Below are 16,255 nucleotides of genomic sequence, written 5' to 3'. Positions count from 1 at the left end.
TATTTCTTGATATATTTTACCAAATTTTATATAGCTAACTGGTTAGCTAGATAGATGTGTCTGTGTGCATGTATCTGTCATATGTGTGGGCGAAGGGAGTGTATATCACTGATATCATTTGTTTGTAGGAACTCGGTGCAAAATCAGCAAGCATTTATTAAGCACTTACTGTATACCAGATAATACACTAAATGGTGGAAAATATAAGCAAAAAGAAAGTTAATCCCTGTCCTCAAGATGCCAACATTGCCGTAAGGGAAGACAACACATGAAACGGAATAGGAAAGAGGCAGAGGCAGGAAGGCATCCAGGGCAGGTGGGCATTATGGGGAAAGGCCAAGAGAGTCAGCTGTTCAACCTGGAATAAACATCTGGCATCTTCCTTATGATGGTGGTACCGGGAGGAGCCAGTCAATCAAAAGAAGTGGCCTCAGGTGGAATAATTCCACTGCATGAAGCCCGGGGCTGGAGTGAGTTTCCAGGGTGAAGACTTTTCTGGGGCCTTGAAGAGAATGTCAGGGACAAGAGTCATTATAGCTACATAAAGATAGAAACTCCCTCCATCAGTGCAGGTCATAGGATCATGGATTTGAAGCTGGCAGGGAGATGAGAAGTGAAAGAGTCCAACTTGTTTATTTTATAAATGAAGAAGGTTCAGAGGGATGGAAGGACTGACTTCTGATCATGCAGCGAATAAATGTCAATGGTAGGATTTGAACCCCAATCTTCTAGACTCCCAGCTCAGCTCTCTATCTGAACAACTTCATGTAATTTATAATCTCCAGACTTATCCAGGGGCACTGAGAGTTGTAGGAATGTGGTGTAGTTCTTCCTGACACCACAGAGGGCTCTCTCTCCATTGCACCAGAGCCAAATTCCTATTACGATGCCCAAAGGAGAAAATGTACATAAAGTAGATAAATGCCAAATAGCAGGACTGTTATTACTGCTGATACTGTTGTCACCAGAATTATTATTTAAGTTGGCTGTAGCATAACACACCTGTATACAGTGAATCCAACACTAGAAGTACCTCATAGGTAACAGACAAATTTTCAAAAAAAAACTGATTATTTAAATAAATTTATAAAAGACATTATCAGTTCAATTAAAATCAAAGTGTTATGAAACGTGGGCGAACAAAACAAGGTAACCCTAGAAGAAAAGTGGTTTAAAAAAAAGGATGTGGGGGTTACTAAGCAGTAGCAGTTACAGATCATAATATATAGTCCAATTCTTCTTCACCCAATATGGGTTATAAAAGTCTAGTCTCAGCTCACAGTCAGTCCCCGCTTAGAGCTATTGATGGGGCCAGGAGAGAACGAGACCAGGTACCCAGGTGCTTCCACCTCTGGCTGAGGCAACCTTGATCTTTGGCAGAGGCCAGGGTTTGCTGGGCACCACATGACTCTAAGGGGGCATAATTTAGAATTCTACTTGTGGACATGATGGAAGCCTGTCTCTAGAAGTCATGGAGTGACTTCTCCATCACAGTAGATTTATGAGTCATATGGGTAGAAAAGGGGCAGGTGAATTTTCTCTTCCCTCACCTCTCCTGTTCCCAGTTCTCACCAGGCATAAAAAATATTCGATTCGTGCATGATTACCTGCCAGTGAATTCAAACCCTTGAGAGCCAGTTATGAAGATCCTGGGACATTCTTCAGGGTAACAGTAACATTCTGCAATAAGACCCACCTAAGTCCTTCCCCTAAGTTTTCTACAGTAGTTTTGATAACTCAAGGCTGTCGTGATTCATTATCCCACAGCCTCTAGCTGCATCAGTATGCAGGAGCTTTCTCTTGCCGATTGTTCAGTCCACGTGCCCTTCCTGAAGATAGCGTTTCTGTTGATATTTTTCAACCTGGACTGATGACAGCCTGAGGAACTTAGGCATCTGTGGAGCAGTAAGAGCTGTGCTGCTGGAGAGATAAAACCAGCTCTTCTATTTCCACTGAGTGGCAGGGATATTGATCTCAGCAGAGGCGGGATTATTATCCCTTTCAAGCCACAAAGCAAATAGTACAAGCAGGGCCACAATCCAAGGCTGATTAGGATGTGGACCAAAAGGAAAGAGGAGAAAATGGATGGCAAGAGCCAATGCCTAAAATTTTGCAAGGAGAATAATAACACAACAGGGTAGCCCCAGTGAACCTCTACTTCTGGGGAATTTCCTCTAGAGAGAAAACCTTTGGAGAGTCCTACAGTAATTCTCTTAGGAGAAATCTGTTTCTAGATCTTGGAGCCTTAGAATTAATCAAGTCCAACCCCATCATTTACAGATAAAGAAACTGAGGCCCATAAAGTGATTTGCTCAAGCTGCCCCAGGTAACATAAGAGGAGCCACGATTCAAACCCAGGGCCTTTCATCTAAATCCAGAGCTCATTTTAGTTTCTCATTGATGGTAAGCACCAAAGTTGGGTACATCTCATATCAAACCAGTGATTTCACAGCTGTTAAATCTAAGATCTTTATTTTTTATTAATCATCATTCTTCTTGAGCTCCTTTTAGTCTGTGAATCGCCCTTTCTTCCTGTATATTCTCTCCAGTCTAGATTCCCATGACATGGTTCCCTCTTAATCCTGATCTTCTCTGTTTGACCACCATGAGTCTCCTTTGATGATTCTTGCCCCATAGCAGGCCCACTATCCCAATTATTCCTTGACATTCTAGCCCAGGTTCTTTTTTCTTCAATGCTGTCTTGCTTTCTGATCTCAACAGTTCCCTTTGGTTGAATGATCATTTCTATGCATAACATTCCCAGATCCATATATCCAGCTCTGCTCTCTCCCTGAGATCCAGTCTCATATCACCAACTCTTTCTTAGCCATCTAGAAATGTTTCCCCCATAGGCATCTTGAACTCATGTGGACAGATTATAACTCATGGTGTTCTCCACTGCCCCTCTCCTCAGTCTCTCTTTTTCTGAATGTCTGATTATTGTCAAGGTATGACCATCTTCGCAGTCCCTTAGGCTCAAGTAATTCTCCTTCCTTTCACTCAGTCCACCTATTTAAGCCATTGACAAATCTTGCTGTATCGGCTTTGTAATATTTCTTGCTCATGCTCCCTTCTCTCCACTCACACAACCACCACTCTAGTTCAGTCCCTTATCACTTTTCTTTTCCATAGGGCAGGGCAAACTTTAAATTATACTGCATCTATCCACATTAAAACATCTCAGGTTATAGGGAAGGGTAGAGAGCTTCATTGGAAAGAGAAGGAAAAAAATTATATAATGGGAATGGACTTGATCACTAAAGGATATGGTACAGACAATGATGGAGAAGAGGGAAAATGTGTCATTGACTTAGGTCCAGAAAGATAGTCAGAGGTCATCTAGTCCAAATCATTTATATAAGTGAGGAAACTGAGGCTCATTGGGGTGAAGTGATTTGTTTAAGGTTAACCAGGGAGCAAGTGACAAAACTGGTATTTGAATGCAGACACTGTCTCTAGATCTAGTAGTCTTTCAGTTGTATCTTGAAACTGAGGTCATATAGAACAATATATCAGAGCTCTACACCAATGAATGATTGGCTGATTAGATGATCATTCTATTAAAGGATTAAGGGCCGAAGGAAGTGTCTGTGAGAAGGTATAAGAAAAAACTGATATATAATATTCCACTATAAGACAGAAAAGGCATCCAAAGAAAAAGGCTGATGGAAAATATGGATGATGTCCAAATAATCAGTATAATAAAAGAGCCTGTGAAGACTTACTGTCATATTTGTGTGTAATTCCATCAATGCAGTTTGCAATTCATCCATATCCTCTCATCTTGTGTGTTTCTTGCCCATGACTTCCTAGAAATCAACCACACAAGTCTGAGCTCTGTCCTGGGTGGGGAGAAGGAGAGGATCTTTCTCTATTTTAATTGATAACTCATAGAAACCAATCAAATGAATCGATAATACACAGACTATCCATTGGCTATCTCTTGTTCATGAGGACACAAAAGCAGCCCCCACATTTTCTATTCAGATGTATCCATGACGATATCCTTACCTAATTGCTCTTATAAGGAACTGAGCTGGTCATGTGTCATTCATATTTACGCCTGTTGTATATTTCATCATTGCCCTTCAGATGATCTTCAGCTTTAGCTATTCTGTGACTGTGGTCTCCTCCCTTTCTCTTTCTCTCTTTCTCCCTCATTCTCTTACTCTCTCATTCTCTCTCACTCTTTTTCCCTTGATCTCTCAGTATCTCACTCTCTCTGTGTCTCTGTCTCTCACTCTCTTATTCTCTCACTCTCTCACTCTCATTTGCTCTCTTGCTCTCTCACTCTCCCCCTCTCTTTCATTCTCCCACTTTCTCAGTCTCTAGTTTTCTCGCTCTCTCATTTTTCTCTCTCTCGCTTTCTTGTTCTCTCGCTATCTCCTTCTCTTTGTCTCTCTCTCATTCTCTCACACTCTCTTTTCTCTTGCTCTTCTACTCTCTATTTCTCCCTCTCTCACTCTCATCTCTCCTACTCCTGCTCTCTTGCTTCCTCTGTCTGTTTTTAACTATATGTATATATCTAGTTGTCCATGTGGTCACACATGTTTGCATATGTAGCCATGCCCTTATTATTGTAAATAATGAATCCCATGAAGTGTCTATATTATCCCAGTTGAACTGTGTATTTCCACTGGGCACCAATCTCCATATTTTATATACTTATCACTTCAAATGGTACAAATTCAAATCCACAGGGCATCTTTATGGGACTCGTTATTTGTAATAATTAGGGTCCAAATGTGTGTATACATGCAAATATGCATATATACAAACAAAATAGGGAAGGTAGAGTGAATAAACATGTATGTGGTTCAAAGCACTGCATTCCTTTGACTATTTTTAAATACAATATTTTGATATGGAAGCTGAAGAATGGACTTGTTAGATGTTCAGTGGACTGGCAAACTGACTTTCTGAGAGATGAAGTCGGCAATATTGATCATATATTCCATACTTCCTAGGTTCATCATTCTCTCTATTGTTTTAGTTTGTCTATTTTGTTTTGTTTGGCACAGATGCCTATACTGGGTTGCCTGTCTATAAAATTTTGGTCACCATATCCCACCATTTCCTTTTAAAAGTTCCATGTTTCCCCCAAGTGGATTTGGTGCTATGTCCCCTTACTGGCTTAAAGGAATTTCCCCAGGGAGGATTTGATTTGAAGGGTAAAGAGACTCCAGTTTTTGGAAGTTTTGAATGAGGAGTCTTGGGCACTTTCCAGAAGGCTTCTCAGGGAAGGTGCTTGGCTAGGTGGACAGTGGCGTTCCAAGGAGAATACACTTTCTGAAACCATTTGCAGTGTCAATGGTTTATTTCTAAATGTGCAAGCCCTTTGCATTCCTGATTCTCCCCATTCTGTTAGGCTATAAATAAATTACCATTTTTTATCTAATCTGACTTGTATTCACCTGTTACAATTTGGAAAGGATCTTGCAGTGCTGGTGATGTCCTCTCTCGGGAGCCTCCAGGACTCTTCTAAGCAGAAGTGATGATTTTAACTGTTGAATCACTCCAAAGAAGAAATCTTAATGAAAGCAAGTATCTCTATTGTAAGAGAGTTCACTCGCAGGTTGATATGGAAAAGAATGATTTGTCAAATCACCATGATAAGACGAGTTTTTTGCCTCTAACTCCCCTTTAAATTCCTGTGCCCACATCAATTCTTCCTTTATCTTCTTCCTGTCACCCAGTCTCTGCATTACTGCCTGTCTTTGATGGATCTGGTAGTGACAATAGGGAATACTGGTCTCTGGCACTATGGGAAGGATATTCTTTCATATTATATCTAAGCCTGACCCAAGTTAAAACTGGGAAATGGAACTCATTCTCAATATCTGACTGCCTCCACTAGTTGACCCCCAATTCCTTCTCTCATCTTCCCCTCCTCCACACATGCAGGGTATTCATACTATCCCCCAAATGCCAAGGCCTGATGCCAGCAACAGCCTCATCTCCACTGGCCCTGCCTAGAAAGCATCCTTGGTTCCACACCCTTATCACCACCCTCACCTACATCAGAGTGCCTTGCCCTCTCTGCTAAGAGCCAGCTAGCTAATTCAATTCATTTATGGATGCTAACACAGTAACGAATTATGATTTGATACAACTCTCACATGAGACATTTATATATCGAAAGTGCGTATGAGAAGCAATGCCCTGAGCCTAAAGTGACTCTCCAGTTAACACCCAGGGCAGGCCAAGGAGCAGGTACTCTGGAGAGGGGAACATTTCAGTGTCTTTCAGATCACACCATTTCCTACCCATTAGACACTGACCTTGAAAACAGGGTTTTTTTCCCCTTCCCTTGTATCCCTAGCACTTAGCACAGTGACTGGCACATAGATGACTCAAGAAAAACATGTTCACAGACTAACTGAATCTTGTATTTAAAGAGCTATAGAAGCTACAACGACCCAGCTCTCTCTGGAATGAAATATGATCATAATGCCAAAGGTTGCCCCTGCAAGGAAGCTCTGAGGTGGTCTAATGGAGGATAGCCTAGGTCACTTTGGCAATCCAGTCAAGCTAATTAGATCCTTTCTCAGAACACAATTTTGAAATATACAAAATAAAATACGTAGGGTTACAAAGGAAGACAATTCTGTTGATGTGAAGTTATCAAAAGATACTTTTTAAAGTATTCCCAGACTCCAGGTAAAGAATACAAGACAGAGAATCCTTCTTTAAGGGAAACTAAGGTCTCTAAGTTGGAAAGAGTGACAGGACTCTGCCTTTGCAGAGTATGCGTCTAATAAATGCTTGTATATTGGTTATATAAGATGGACAAATTGTAAGTAGCTGAGGCAGGATCTAAATTAGAGATAATCTAAGATGAAAAACATAATAATTAAGGAGGACTGGGAAAGACTTATATAGAAGGTAGAATTTACCTGAAACTTGAAGGAAAGTCAAGGAGGTAGAAGATAGTTCCAACCATGGGAAACAAGGAAAATATCGAGAACAGTGTCTTGTGGGAGAAACAGCAAGAAGGTGAATGTCCCTGGAAGCCAGAGGTCTGAGTCCATAGAAGAAGGATGCAAGGGTAAGAGTGGACTAGGTTTGAAGAGCTTTCAAAGACTTAGAGGAAAAGCAGGAACCTGCCAAGAATATTTCCAGTTGAGCATTCTGTACCTAAGGTCTCATGGCTTGGAGAAGATGGCAGTCATAGACAATTGCCTATAAAAGAGAAGCTTTGGCTATCTCATGGCACCTTAATTTGGAAACTTGTGGATGTTTCATGCAAAGGTCTCCGCTCAAAGTGTAGTCAATAATACTTTTCCTCAAAATGGATTCAATGAAGTTGCAATGAGACAGTTACAGCTGAGCATGTAAATAACACCCTTCTTCTTTATAGACATTTTCTTTGCATAATTTATCCCTCTTGCATAAAGTGGCCCAATATTAACATACCAGATACAACCTAGAGCTATCTCTTCTGTTTGTGGCTTTCAGAGGAATTGGGGAGGTTCTTTGTGGAGGAAATGAGAGGCAATACTTAGCAATGGAGGCACAGGTCCCAGACCCAGGAAGACTTGAGTTCAAGTCCTTGTCATAACACACACTGGCTGTGTAACAATGGGCCAGTGATTTAGGCCGGGAGCATCTGCATCTACATGGCACAGCAGACAGAATGCTAGGTCTGGAGTCCAAAAGATCCACGTTCAAATCTGGCTTCAGTCTATGTGATCAGGCATATCTGGGACAATCTCTTTCCCTCTATCTGACTTCGTTTCCTCATTTCAAAAATGGAGATGCCATAGCACCTAACCCTCAGAATTATTGTGAGGATAAAGCTAGATAATATTTGGAGAGTGCGTTGCAAATTTTAAAGTCCATCTGACTGTTATTTATTATTTATTATTATTTAAGCTGTCAGTACTCTAGGCAGCTCTCTATGGCTGGGAGCCACAGAGGGGGGCCCAGGAAGGGCTTGTGAAGGGAGTGTCCTCCTCTTGAAATTCCCAGTATAAAGAAATCGTAGGTCTGATCCCTGTTCCTTTGGGGAGGGAGTAAGTAGAAGGTCTCTTTCTTCTTTTTCAATAGATGAAATTCCCTCCTGAAAAGCAACACATTTTATCCGGGGAATGTAAGAAGCATGACTCTTTTCTTTTAAATTTATTTATTTTTAGTTTTTGAACATTCACCTTTATAAGATTTCAAGTTCCAAATTTTTGCCTTCCCTCCCCCTTCCCCACTAGTCTCTTGAGAGTGAAGAAGGGAAGGAGAGGGAAAGAAGCCTTCCTGCCCTTTCAAATGATTGTTGATTCAGAGCTGGCAGAGAGGTCAGAGGAAATCCCATTTAGTACAACCCTACCCAAGCCTACCGCCATCTTCCAGACATGTCTACAACTTGGATGTTGCTTAAAATGAGACAAAAGTGGTAGAATAAGGGGAAAAAAGTGAGGACAGCACTTATTCTGATTGTCAACACTGATTCCGTTACTATTACGAATAGAGATTTGGCCCATGTGGTCCTCCTGTATAAGGAAATTCCTCTTTCTGAAAATGTCTGAATCTTCTCTGCAACCAATCTCAGAGTGCAATAGAGCATTGAATGGTCAAATGAACGTATCACAGGCAGGTCTTGAACCTGGGTCTTCCTAGCTTTAAACTCAAAATTCTATCTATCTATCTATTTATCTATCTATCTATCTATCTATCTATCTATCTATCTATCTATCCATATTGCCTTGCTAATCAAAAATTCCTAGTACATACAACAAGAATAACATGTCTAGAATTGATGTATCGTAGCTCAGCCATAGGAACAGGAACTTTGAGCCACTCCCAAATATGACATTTGCCTGGGCCCATGGGGGTGTATCCCGGTCTCTGGTGTTAGGCACTATCTTTTCTCATGCTTATTCACTCAGTACATAATCACTACCCTCAGGATAACGCTAACTATGGTAAATGAGATTATGGCTCTAAATCTAGGAACCCCAAAGAAGTCATCCTCAACATGAATTGTGTGTGGAACAGGACATTTATTGCTACATAGATCCTAGGATGAAAAACAAAAAAAATATATTAACAGAATTATGAAGATTAACAGGATTCTGTCACTTAAATTATAACTATGGTTACAATCCCCTGGAAAGTCAATGTTTTGTGTTCTCATCAGAACATAAAAAAAAAAAAATTGTTTGTGCGACTATAATCAGGTGTTTTACATTTCATCTTGGAAATGCTCTACACAATCCACCCCCAAGGACCCCATCAAGGATGGTTCATGGGATTGGGCACAGCACTTCTCAAAGACTGACAGACCTGTCCAACTAAAAAGGTCACCTCTATACAGGGTGTGAAAATTCAATTCAAATAAATGGATGAATGGATGGATGGATAGATAATGGATGGATGAATGAACAGATGAATAAGTGGATAGAGTTAAGTGAACAAATAAGTGAACAAAGAGCTATATGACAGGTGGATAGATGGAGAAGGAAAGAAGGAAGCAAGGAAGGAAGGAAAGGAGGGAAGAGGAAGAAAGAGAGGGAGAGAGGAAAGAGAGAACAAGAAAGAGAAAGACAAAGGGGGAGCAGGCCTTGGCAAGCTGCTCTGAACAGATTCAAGGAGGGAGAGATCATTTTGGGATGAAGCAATTCAGTTAGATTTGAAGAACTGAAAGGCCAAATGAAAGTATTGCCACAAAGGCAGGGGACTTCTGTACTCCCCACTCCTCAAAGAGCAAACCTTGCTATGACTGTAAAGGAGATTCAGGGGGGCAGACCTCCATAGAACCAGATATTGACAGACTTCTGCACCATGATCATACCCTGACCCTTCCAACGCTTGTTTTGTCCCTGTTGTTTTTGTTGCACATTTTGCTTTGTTTAAAGGGTGCGTGAGCTATTTGTGCCTTTTCTTTAAAAGTCCTAATCCTGTGAAGAGGCATGAGAGTAAAATTCTTAGCTTTTGAGATGAATTGACTATCACAGGACACTGGTCAGTGATTTATAGCTAGTGTTATTGCTTTATTTTCATTCTCCAATTATCTGAACCTTTATACATTGGAAAAATACAAATCATTTGTTGGGATAAAAAGCTTTTTTTTTTTCCTAGGACAAGCATTGAGTGGTTCTATAAACTAAGATCAATATGGAATAAATATCCCATCCTATATATTGTTTCTAAAAGGCCTTCAGCCTTTTAACACCTTCAGCTCTGCTTCCTCTGAGGAAAAAAGAATCAAACTCCTCAGCCTGCTTTTTAAGAGCTTCCACACACGAATTCCAGCCAACCTTTCTAGCCATATGTCACACTCCACACATTCACACCATCCACCTTCCAGGCCCACGGACCAACTCAACTGGTCCCAGTTTCATGTCCTTCACTTGCACCAGGCTGGAACCACTCCTTCCTCATCTCTACCTCCAAACGTCCTGGTCTTCCCTTAAGATTCAGTCTATGCATCACCTTTTCTGGGACTTACATCTATCAACATGCAAGTTATCCCCCTCCATAAAACATGATCTCCTTGAGGCTGAGATTGTCATGCATTTGGCCTTTGTATCTCTAATGCCCCATATGGTGCCTGGAATCACTCAGCATGAATTTACGAAGTGATTGATATAAACCAGCGACCATAAATCTTAGGGGGGGAAATCAAAAATAACAAAAAATAGTCAGTGCCCTCAAGGAGACTATGTTTTTATGGGGGACACAAGATGTACATGGATACTATACAGGTGTTTATTAGAGATTACTTTATACTTTATAAGGCATTTTCCATTCGTTTTGATCCTATCAATAACTCAGTGAGGTAGGTGCTAGTGTTACCTTAATCTAACAAATGAGGAAACTGAGACTGAGAAGGTGACTTGCCCAGGGTCACACAGATAGTAAGCATCTGAGGCTGGATTTGAATTCAGGACCTCTTGACTCCAGGGCTGGCACTCTGTCCACCTGCCAGCTAGCTGCCCACATCAATGCCCTGAGGCAAAATCTAGATCATTCCAATACTATTCACAGAATTTCTAAATAATTCCTTTTCCGTTTCTTATCATCTTTGTGTTAGTCTATCACTACACTTTAAATTCAAGATATTTATTCACAATATGGGGTGTGCCAAACATCTTCAGGTAGCTTAAAGCTTGACTAGGATAAAGCTGTCTGAAGACTTTTGGTACCCTTCATCTACTGATGCTCTCTACATTCTATGCCAATAGAGTATACAATCCTTATAGCTATTGTATGTCTTCTTAAAAGGACTCAGATTCTATCCTTATCTCCTGTTCCCCTGATGGGCTCACAGGACACCATGTTTTTAGGGTTGGAAATGTCATGTTGTATTGTGCCTATGATCAGCCTTCATGGCAGTCTGCTTCTGTTACTAAGCCTTTCTCTGTGTGATAGAAAGTAAGCTCCCTGAGGCCAGGACACTCTCACTTCTGTTCTTGTATTGCCAGCGCTAAGCCAAGTGTCTAATGTAAAGTAGGCACTTATGAAATGCTTGTTGACTGGAGAGGCTGATGCTGAGACAACTGCCCATCCCCATTACTCCATACCTGGAGAATGGCATGGCTGGAACTGTTGGCGTTCTGCCTGCTCAACTTTTAGGGACCAAGAGTAGCTCATTCCACCCTACCAAAAGAAAATCCCATACAAGAAGAATTCATGCCATTTGATTAACACACACATACACACACATACATAGACATGTTTGTATACACATGCATACACACATATATGTACATATATGTGTGTATGTAGAGGAGGACATTTAAGGTTAGTTGCATCTAAACATATAGATATAGATATAGATGATACAACTTAGATAGAACTCTCCAAAGTCCTCCTCTACTAAGTCATAGAAGCGTTGTGAACTACATGGGAAGAGGAAGTGTCCCTATTGATAAAAATCACAGCTTCCTCCAACACCAGAGGATTTTCAGATGTTTGAGGGGGCTTTGGTCTTTCAGAGAACTCAAGGCAGTTGATAGAAACTTTCAAATCTCAAGTATATTCAGTTGCAGAGTTGAAAACTGGCAAAGGAGGAAGAAAATATGATAGGGGGTGGGTAGAGAAACCACAGGACATCAAGAGTAAGTAATAAAAAGAGGTGATTTAAAAATCTGGCTCCAAGAAGTCAAAAGTATTGGGGCCAAGTCTTTGAAGAATCTGAAAGCCGCAAGGGCTGCTGATGGATATTCAGCATGTTCTATTTTCGACAATGATGACATTATGCAATGAACGTCTTTGCCTACATGAGTTCTCCACTCAACGTTATTGTCATTTTTATGTCCACCTCACTCCCCTCTGGCCACTATCCCACTGTATGTGTTATCTCTCCTTGTTATAAGGATCCTAAACCATTTTTTAAATGTTACTTACCCCTCTGGCCCTCTTGTAGTACCTATAAACCCCTTCTTAAAATAATGGTTTTAAATAATTGAAGTAAACACCTGAATTTTCATTAGATGTCAGTAAAAATAAAATGCTTCCATTTTCCCATTCAAGTTCACTGACCCTTGGAGATGTATCAATTGTCAAGAGGCTCTAAACTGCAGGTTAGGAACCACTCCTGTGTCAGCATGAAAACTCCCTGAGGAAAGAAGACTCCTCATTTTGTTTTGTTTAGGTTTGTTGTTTGTTTGTTTGTTTTGGTTTTTTCTTATGTGTGTGTGTGTATGTGTGTGTGTGTTTTTGTATACCAAGCACTTGGCACAGTGTTTGGCCCATAGTAAGAACTTAAAATAATTTTCATTCATTCATTTCTTTCATGCAAACAATCAATCGATCAATAAGTATTTATTTGTCTTCTCCCATGGGCTAGGTCCTGGAGACGCAAGTAAACAGAATGAAACATTCCTTCCTTGCACTGAAGCTGTATTCATTCATTTATTTGTCCAGAGGAGATTTATACCCCCTTTCTCCTCTGCTCCTTTCCCTGGTGTAGATTCTCATCTCATCCCTGGTCCATTGAAGCAACCATCTGCTAGGCTTCCCTGACTCACCTCCTGCCACAGTCATCCTTTACTCAGCTACAAAATGATGTGTCTCAAGCACAGACTTAACTCTGTGTTCTCCTTTCAATAAAATTCAGAGTCTCCCCACTATATGCAGGATCAAACATAAAATCCTTCCTTTGGTTTGTAAAACCTGTTTAAGCCTGACTTCTTCCTACCCTTCCAGTTTTCCTATCCTCTGTGATCTGGCAAACCAGCATGCCTGCTCTTCTGAGACACGCCGTCTCTCCAATCTGGGAATTTTCACTGACTCTCTTTCATGGTCGGAATTCTTTGCCTCCTGACATCCTTTCAATCCCACCTAAAATGTCTCCTTCTGCAGGAAGCCTTTCCCAGTTCTTCCTAATTCTATAACCTCCCTTCTGTAGTTATTTTTCTGTATGTAGCTTGTTGGTTCATAGTTGTTGATAGGTCTTTGCAATGTGAGCCCTGTGCAGTCAGGGACAATGTAGGCCTTTCTTTTTATTCCCAGAGCTTAGTACATAGTATGAACTAATGAGAATATCCCAGAAGTCTTTACTTACCTGGGAAATCCCAGCTGAGGAAACTCCCCCTACCAATAGAGAGTTGCTTAGAGCCCTGACAGGTCAGTTACTTCTGCAGACTCCCTTGGCCATTAAACGTCAGAGTTAGAACATGCCAGGTCCTTCCTAAATCCAAGGTTAGCCTTCTGTCTGCTATACCAGGATGTCCCTCATCAAGGTAGACAGTACAGGTGATTTTACTTATGAGGAGTTAGGTATAGAAAGGCAATGGAACATGGCAGCTTCAGCAGCAATGAGGAAGTGTTGGAAATGGGGATCAGACCAAGGCTTGAGTACACTGCTTTCTCTATCTCTGTCTCTCCTTAGTGTAGACCTTTCTCATCTGGATTTGGACCATTTCAAACTGTGAAAGATGGGATTTAACTGACCTGATACCACATCATAAAATCATAGAATCTCAGCATTAGAAGGGAGCTGGCTGGTTATCCAATTCAGGCCATGCCTGTGTAACAAACACGACAAGCAGTTATCCAACCTTGGCTTCAAGGTCTCCAGTGAGCAGAAGCCCCCTGGCTCCTCATGAGGGCACAGATTTAAAGCTGGGCAAGATCAGTCATCTAAAGCAATGCCCTCATTTAACAGGTGAGGAAATTGGAGCCCAGAGAGGTTAGGTTAACTGGCCCAGGGTCACACAGCTAATAAATGTCTAGAGCAGAAGTTAAACCTATATCCAGGTGCCATAGTGTCTAATGGTGCTAGGGTCAGGATCAAGAAGAGCTTAGTTCAAGCATTCTTTAAGCTCTTATTGTCCAAGTGAGCCCGGGGAAATTGCCTAATGTCCCTTGGCCTCAATGTCCTCATCTGTAAAATGGTGAGAATAATATTGCCTACCTCACAGGGCTGAGCAAATTAGGATACATAGGTAGATAGATAGATAGATAGGTAGATAGATAGATAGATAGATAGATAGATAGATAGATAGATAGATAGATAGATAGATAGATAGATGGACAGATAGATGGACAGATAGATGAATAGATGGCTATCACATTGCATATCACAGAAGCTGGGTATATGTTGGCTAGTGCTATAATAATCTATTATTGTCTTGATTCCAAAGTTTATATTCTATCTACTAAATCAAGCTTCTGTAATTCCTTCTAAAACCGTCAGCTTTTAGGAAGGTTGGTCTTCCTCTTCACTTCCCACATCAATCCTAAATAGTCTTTTTTGCATTTTATCATTGTAAATTAAACCTGAGTAGCACTGTGCATTTTCCAGGGGAAAAAAAGATAAAATTCATTTAGATGAAGTATTCTAAGTTATTCCTTACACAAGTCAGCCTGTGCCCTATAAGGCTCCAAGGCTATTGAACTCAGTCACCAAAACAAACATGCCCAGCTCTGTTAGGTATGTGCCAAGGTAAGGGGAACAGAATCCATTTTAGAAGAAGCCGAGTGTGTTCATTCCATGAACTCCCTCGTCAGCTTATGTGGCTGATGATGCCCTTGTTTTCCCTTTTGAATGGTCTCTGAACAAAGGATTGAATAATTACTCCCAGTTTCATTTGAAGTGGTACGTAAACAATCTTAGGAAAAGTCACAAAATGATTATTTTCCTTGAATGAAGCTTCCTCTAGGGGTGACAATTAAGCACAATGTAATTGGATTTTTTTGTTGCTGTTTTCCTCCCATTGTAGCAAAACCATTTGAGAGCGGGCAGTATTTGGACATCTATGGCATCACAAGGGACCAGGCCGGGGAATATGAGTGTGGGGCGCAGAATGACGTGTCCTTCCCTGATGTGAAGAAAGTTAAAATCGTCGTGAACTGTAAGTCCAATTCCTTATAATCACAAGAAAAGAAAGAAAAAGGAAAACATCAGAGATGATTAAACATCTAAGGGAAATGTGCCTGAAATAGTGCATTTGGTGTTGGTTTTATCATCCCATCTGTGGGTAAAAAGAATCCAGTGGGAGCAAAGATGTGAGACCTTCATTGTGGCAGATCCTCAGAAGGTCTCGGGTAATCCTTCAATAATTCAGGTAGATGAAGAGGCCAAAATGTTTCTTGTGGCTTCCTAACCTTGTGCTCCCTAAATCATGGTACCCTATCTCTGAAGTACTGTCAGCATAGGGCATCTTTCTCTGTCTTGTGGGCTTTCCCAAACTGCACTCTGATAGGATTGAATTGTAACTCCCTATTGACTGATGAAAGTCATGCCTTTGGGAAATAAAGACTGCTAATCCAAGAGTGGCAAGGCAACTCCCTCTAGGAGTTAAGAAATTTAATTGTTTAGATTTGGAAGTCACAGCCACCAAGGGAAATGACACCTGCCAGGCACATGCTTGAGATTGTACACTACAGTAACTGGGTGAGCCTGTCAGGATAGTATATTGGAAGGGCAACATAGAACGGTTTCTTGTACATGATTTTAGATCTTCTTGATTTCATAGTGATAGGAAGAACTTCCTTTATGGATGCAGATGGGGACCTTATCTGAAATTTAGACTGAGGGCTGCTGGGATAGTGAATGAATAAGTAGCTTATCCAGGGCCACATAGTCAGCACAGCTGTAAAAGCAGGCCTTGAACGTTGACTGCAAGGTCAGCCAGCTCCCTAATGGCCATGGCAGGCTCTTTGACCCTCACATTAGAAAGTGCTGAATTCATGTTTGTGGGTGAATGAAAATGCATGTGATAGATACGTAAATGTTTTGTTGAATCGAATCTCCTTCTTTGGTAAACACTACAGTGCAAATTTCATGATCCCAGAAGAAGGATGAGAATCAGCC

The 16,255-nt window shown here is 40.9% G+C and overlaps 1 protein-coding gene across 1 annotated transcript in view; it reads left to right on the top strand.

The window, feature by feature from the left end:
- The window catches only part of NEGR1 (neuronal growth regulator 1), a 1,077,808-nt gene that overhangs the window by 682,812 nt on the left and 378,741 nt on the right, over positions 1-16,255 (top strand). Inside the window, exon 4 of the mRNA XM_072649843.1 lies at positions 15,162-15,293. Within this exon, the coding sequence (XP_072505944.1) occupies positions 15,162-15,293 (132 nt within the window). The remainder of the gene's footprint in view (positions 1-15,161; positions 15,294-16,255) is intronic.

This window comes from Notamacropus eugenii, chromosome 2, assembly GCF_028372415.1.
Source record: "Notamacropus eugenii isolate mMacEug1 chromosome 2, mMacEug1.pri_v2, whole genome shotgun sequence".
Classification (NCBI taxonomy): Eukaryota; Metazoa; Chordata; class Mammalia; order Diprotodontia; family Macropodidae; genus Notamacropus; species Notamacropus eugenii.
This window is presented reverse-complemented; position numbering and strand designations above follow the sequence as displayed.